Below are 7,000 nucleotides of genomic sequence, written 5' to 3' on the forward strand. Positions count from 1 at the left end.
GCACTCATAAGAATAGTCTTATGCGTTTTGGATAAATCAAGTTTACAAGTTGAATGTTACATTTTATTAAGTTAGACATCTAATGCATTTTCTTTAATGAGATGCGGGTGCATTTTATGATGATGTTACATTATTGGCTGTATAATTTACTTATTCTATATTGTTTTATGTAGTGCAATAGACAAGCAAGTTATGCAGGGAATCCTAAAATCATCAGACTCTGACCCTACGCACTATAACTGTAATCTAATATTCATCCGTTTAGGATAGTGTATGGTTTAATTTTTGTCATTTATATCCGTTTTCTTTATCATCTAATGTTTAGAAAAGGGCAGAAATGCTTCAACGGAAAAGCGGCCAACCCTGCTAACAACCCCGACGTGGCGCGAAATTTGAACCACAGCGGCCGCCGATTACCCCCCCCCCCCCGCGTACGGTTTGTATGCTCGTGATGATAATGGAAATTATGGATGACACCTTATAATAGTAATAAGATAAATGATGACAATAATGATAATGGTAATAATCACAATGATAAGGATAATAACCATATTGACGACAGTAGGAATAATAATGAAAGCAACAATGATAATGATAATATAGTAATGCTATTAATGGTAAGGACAATGATTATAATAATAAGAGTAATGATAATGTTAATAATCCTAATGATAGTAACAATGATAATAATGATAATAGTAGTGATAACGGTAACTATTATCGTTATTTGTAAGGTGATAATAGCAGTGATCATCATAACAACAGTAATAATGATAATGAGAGTGATCATCATTGCAATAATATTCATGATGATAAGTTATAATTACAATTATGATAATGATGATAATAATAATGACGCTAATGTTAATGGTAATGATATAGAAATGATAATACTAATAATGATAATATTAAGAATAACAATAATGGTAATAACAATAATGATAAAGATGATAGCAAGAACATTGGTTACATCGTCAATAAAGATAGGTCATGATAATTGCTGTGGAGATATGATAATGTCTCATATCTGTCATTTCTCCAATTGTTGCTTCTCTTTCTTATAAAAAAAAATATCATCATTGTTGTCGTTTTACGAGAATAAAACATGTAAAATTGGTCACTATCGCTTTCTCATATTTTTAGCAGTTATGTTTAAATCATATTCCTTATTGGGAATAATTTTGTATTCAGTTCTAGTATATAATATGACTGAAGAATTGCTGTATAAATCGATATCCCTAAAAAACCTGTTGATTTGCACTTGTTACCAGTTAGCGAATGTCGCTAAAGTTAAGATTTTTTCCTCATGTTAAAGAAGTATATATTCCCCTGAGTATATCAAATGCGATTATTTATTTGGTGTTATACGTTGCAAGTCTGCTTGCAAATTAGTGGATATGTGCTATATTCACACGTAATCTATGTATAACTCTTAGCATATGCTGATTCATAGCGCTTTCATCTTGTTGAACGCACAATGTAATTAGTGGAAAATAAGATCCTATAACTCATATTTTATTGATAAAAACAACGAAAAGTAATAAATTAGGCTCATTGAATTTCTAATTTCCGATTAATATGTTACATTATCTTTTAAATAGGCTTCTGTAGCAATATTCGCTGAACGAGCGCCTAGCGAAGGAACGAAGCGAGTGTCGTCCATGTTGATTTGAGCCTCGCCCGCTCAGTACAGCTCTGACGTCGGTGAACGAAAGGTGTTGCGTGCTCTCGGTCCCACCACCCAAAAAAAGACCATTCTTTGGAGGGATTTAACAAGTGGTTTTAGGGGAAAGGAAAAACACCATTGGATTTAGTGCATCGTCGTGACAAACCAGGGATTATGCAAGCCATCAAATGCGTCGTGGTTGGTGACGGGTAAGCAGTTTAAAGGGAGAGATTGTTGCACTTGTTTCTTCGAATTTAGAGGCAGTGAGAGAGAGGGAGAGGAAAAGGAAGGGCGGATGATTATGAGAGAGATATCAATGATTATGATAGTGATGAAGGTGAAGAGACTTCCGTTTGCCTATCGCTCTCTCTCTCTCTCTCTCTCTGTCTCTCTCCATCCCCCCCCTTATTATCTCTCTCCCACCCCCCTCTGTCTCTCTCTCCCTCTCTCCTCTGATTCTGACGCCATGTTTATCTCGGGTCTTTTTATTTTATTTTTTTGTGGCGTTCAATTCTCCGTCAAGCTGTCGTATTCTATTACAGTCGTTATTGCCACGTAAGAATGAATGCCTGTGGAGGAGGAAGAAGGAAGAACACAGGAGATAAAGGGATGAGCGAGGAAAAGAGAGAGAGAAAGATGGAGAGACGGTCTGCAGGTTTATTTTGTTTGCCTTTCTCTCTTTTTCTCTCGTTTCCAATGGCGATTTTGTCACCCTCTTCGGAAGTTGATGATATTGGTCTTCTCGTTGTCTTGTTTATTCTGGTTAACAGTAGGGATGATAGGCCTACGTTGAGTGAAAGGGGGAAGACAGATAGATGGATAAAAGAATAGAATTCGTGAGAAGTAGAGATGAATTAAGTCTTTGTCAGTCAATATTGTCATTTCTTTTTTGCCTTTGTAATTTTCTTGGGTCTGTTGTGCTGCTTTTATGTTCTGCAGTTGTGCTTTGGGAAGTGAGGACCTCCCTATGACATTAAAGTAACTAACCAATCTATCATGGTTCAGTTTCGATCATTATTATTTTTGTGTGGGTGGGGGATTGGTATTGAAGCTTGGAGTATATTATTATTATCATTATTAGTATTGTTTTACAGCCACAAACCCTTTTCATTGCAACATATTTTGTGCGGCGATAGCTCTTTATTGCAAGGAGTATCTTTTTTTCCCCTCTGATAATTTTTTTATAATCATTCAGCTTATAGATGATAAAGAAATGTAATACTTAGTTGGTTTGCAGAACAGAGGTGTATTTTTGTATCAAAATAATATTTGTTTTATTCTGGAGGAGTTCCAATGACTGAAAAATGTGATTTTAGTTAAAAGATGAAAAATATGAAGCAAAAGTAAACATGGCTTGTATGTGTGTCTGTATCTCATGTTGGTAGGTGAAATTGCTGGTTCATGTAGCCTGTGGCCCCAGGAATGGGAGGTTCTCAATTAGTTCATTGCAGGACAGATGCACTTGCTAGAGACTAAGTCTCCAACTCATCACAAAACTTATTCAACAATCTAAGTTGCCGTAACTGGGCGTGCCCTTCAGGCACTGCCCGAGGGGAGGGTTGATGGTGGAGCTGAAAAGTGAGAGCACAGAGGAAACTTTTTTTTTTTTTTTTTTTTTTTTTTTTTTTTTTTTTTTTTTTTTTTTTTTTTTTGGCATTACCCTTCATTCATTGATTATTTCTTGGACTTATGACTTAAACTTTTTATCTTTTACAATACCATCAATTTGCTCTAGCTTTGTGTGTCCATATCGTAAAGATTAACCGGGTCATGTGTATATGAATAGATGATAAAGTTGATGCCTGTTTTGGTTATGAATTGACAGGAAGGACTTCAAACATGATATTTTCAGAATAATCTTGGTTGGGGTGGGGGGGGGGGGGTTGTTGGTCTTTGTTGGAGCACCAGAATACATGACATATGTGCATATGTGCTTGATCTATTTATGAGATATCAAATTTGTTTTGTGTCTCCTATATGCCTGTCATTATTAATATGATATTACACTTTAAATTTGGGTACAAAAACTGCAGATAGAGTCAGCCTTTCCCATATGCAGAATAATCTTGATTGTCAGAAGATAAGCATTGGGTTTAAAGTTACAGGCAACTAAATATATCTCTATCCACCACATTGCCATTTTCTTTCTCATGCTCTGCCAGAATGTATGTGTCTGCCAAGAATGCAGCTCTAGGGTTTAGTTTCCACTTCCATTGCTGTTGATTGTATTTTGCCTCGGTGCAATCCAGGTTTGGTAAATGGCTTTATTTATCAGAGCTTGTTCTTGGGCCTTTTGCTCCTCTATCAACCCCGTTTGGCAGATATTGTTCCAGGATTCCTCCATTTATTATATTTTGATAGCTGGAAAATTGGGAGAGGTCTATTTTGTACATTGATGTTGTATATTGCATATTGCTTGTCTAATTTTTGCTGCACGTTGGGGGGAGTGCCACAGGTGGTGGGTGTGGTTGTGTCATCATTGGGTTGACTGGCACTGATTATTGTGGGGAAATAAGTCATGATATTGTCGTTGTATGAAAATTGTGGAACATTTCCACACATCCGAAGTCAGTCTTTGGAAAGGGGTGTATATAGACAGTTCAGTTTGCAACTGTGGTGTTATGTCACTTGGTATGTATTTCAATATTGCTGTGTCATGCAGGGTTGCAAGCAGCTTAAGGACATGTTAAAAAATGTTTCATTCTGGTATGTTGTGAGAGGAAAGTCATGCAGATGACATAGTTAAAAGTCAGGCTCAAGATGCATGCCTAAATGCTGTGGCTGAATCACATCTTGAATCATCACCTTTGCAGTTTTGTCACTGAGATGTTGCTTGGTTACGAAACCATTACATTTAGATTTTCTAATTCCAATTCATTCTTGAATTCTTCATTGAAAAGAATAAATGTTCTGTTGTAGATTCTACATGCATTACACTTATGGTAATGTGAATGGGAAGCTACAAGAAATATAATTTTTTGGAAAGGATAATTGAGTGGGCAGTGGTACTTATGAGGGATACACAGGAAATATTATTGTATAAGAACTAGACCTTGATAGGAAAGGAAGATCCACAGGCCTCGATATTGAGTGCAGAAGCTTGACATTTGCTATACATGAAGAGCAGATGTAGTTTCATTGGGGATTGCGGTGCCTTAGATGCAGTGTTTGTTTGTGTGCATGTATCAAGGAGAATGGTTCTTCAAGTACTTATATATCAGGTCATAGGAGTATAGCAGCGCGATAAAAGCTTTTTCCTTTTTGCTTTATATTTCAATGTATTATCAGTATTTTGCTTATCTGGTAATTCCTTTGATTATGTAGAATGTTATATAATTGATTCATATATGTATAATTCATAATTAGTTAAAAAAGCCATTTCATCTTTCATCAAAATTAATTACTAGGCATATATGCAATTGCAGTGTCACTTATACTGCAAATTCCTTCCCAACTGAATGGACTCTAACAGTGAATGAAATATGGAATTTTGATTTAATGTCCTTGATCTATGTGTGGCAGTAGCACATAACATACAGAAGCTTGCAGGTATATACATATTTTGATCATGTACTGTTTGTAATAGTATTTATTTAACCTCCAGTAGGTGGTCAACATTGCAGAATATCATTTGTAGTTGTAGAAAAAATATGGTCAGAATATATTCTATTTTGCAGGTTTATAGATAACATTTATTTTTGTTACCATGCTAGTTGTTTTTTATCATTACAGTTACCTTTATCATAATTTTTGTATTTAAATGATTGGAATAATTATAATTACTGCTATTGTCAGAGTAAGGAAAGCGGAGATATTTGTCCAAAACAACCATCCTGCTTGGAAGATTTATTGGAAAGTAACATTCTATAAAGGGTTAAAGAGTACATCTATTTTGTGTTTCTTTGTTGGTTATATAGTTAGCATTTAACATACTGTGTTATTTATTACTCGTAGAATTGATGCCCAAAACCCACTGTGACTTATCCTAAAGGAAAGAGCTGTTCAGAGTTTGTCTTGTCTTGAAAGCTAGAAGAGGATAGCTTTATGCTTTTATTCGACATTTTAGATCTGAAGGTGCGATCCCTTACGGAAAATTCCATACACATCACAGTTACAACACATGCACAAGCCCTGTATTTTGGGTGCGTGTGCTGGTTACACGGTATAACTTCACTAGAGTTTGTTTATGGTATAGCTGTTGAACAAAACTTGCTTCATATCATATTTTTGATCATTGTGAATGTTACATTTATTTCAATGACATTTACTTGTGAAATGGTCAATTTGAATATCTTGTGGGCAGTTGTCAATGTACATTCTTCATGGTCATAATGGTTGTCCAGTTTTGTCAAAATATGATAGATATGTTTCATGATACAGTTTGAGGTTAAGTATGATTAACTTACATAGCTAGTGCCTAATTATTACTGAGTCATGCACAATTGAGATACCTTATTTGATATTTTCTGTGAGATTATGAATTATGTTTGTGGCATGCACAGGCTTGTCTGAATGAAAGGGGCCATGCGCCTGAAACCAGTTTATGCAGTATGCAGTTCAAAATTTGTCATAGGATCTGCATCTTCACAGGGTATATGTATTATCAGGGATTTTTTGGGATGAAATGATCACCTGACCATGCATACAACATCAAGCACATTTGCATGAAATTACCTTTATTGGATCATGCCAGCTGGGTGATTTTGCAAAATATTTGTGTACTTATCGATGCTTGTGCTTTCAATTGATTAGAAATTAATGTTACATTTCATTTCAATAGTAGTTGTATATATCACTCAGTTGTCAAAAGTATTTCTTCTTTTTCTTCTTCTTCTTCGTTTCACTTTTTAGTGTCAGTGGATTGATATTAGACTCTTTTAGTTATTACCTAAAACAGGATACATGGAAGGGGAATTTTTTATAATTTTTTTTTTAAGGATCATTCCACATGGATAAGCCAAGAGTTAACAGTGAGTGGAAGGCCAACCAACTTGTTGAATGGCTGCCTGGATATTTTTTATTGTTTTAGCTTGAGTAATGTAGTTTTTATTTTTATTTATTTATTTATTTATTTTTTATTCTTTAATTTCTATCTAGGAAATACTGGATGGAGTAGGTGCAACTTAAAGTATATACAACAATGAACCAGGAAGGATGGTATATTGTACATTTTTCTCTGAAAGTGTTGCATTTTATGTAGCAGTTTTTTAACACAACTTAAATAACTGGAGTGTCAGTTGTATATGTAAGCATGGCCAAGTAAAAAAAAATATATATATATTGTTTTTTTTTTTTTTTTTTTTTTTCTTCTTTCTTTCTTTCCTTGTGCTGATA

General features: G+C 34.8%; 1 protein-coding gene across 1 annotated transcript in view; it reads left to right on the forward strand.

The window, feature by feature from the left end:
* Nucleotides 1–1,669: 1,669 nt before the first annotated feature.
* The window catches only part of LOC113811220 (ras-related C3 botulinum toxin substrate 1), a gene marked incomplete in the record, with an annotated part of 38,976 nt that continues 33,645 nt past the window's right edge, over nt 1,670–7,000 (forward strand). Inside the window, 1 exon segment of the mRNA XM_070127175.1 lies at nt 1,670–1,875. Within this exon segment, the coding sequence (XP_069983276.1) occupies nt 1,841–1,875 (35 nt within the window).

This window comes from Penaeus vannamei, chromosome 11 (genome assembly GCF_042767895.1).
Source record: "Penaeus vannamei isolate JL-2024 chromosome 11, ASM4276789v1, whole genome shotgun sequence".
In the NCBI taxonomy this organism is placed as follows: domain Eukaryota; kingdom Metazoa; phylum Arthropoda; class Malacostraca; order Decapoda; family Penaeidae; genus Penaeus; species Penaeus vannamei.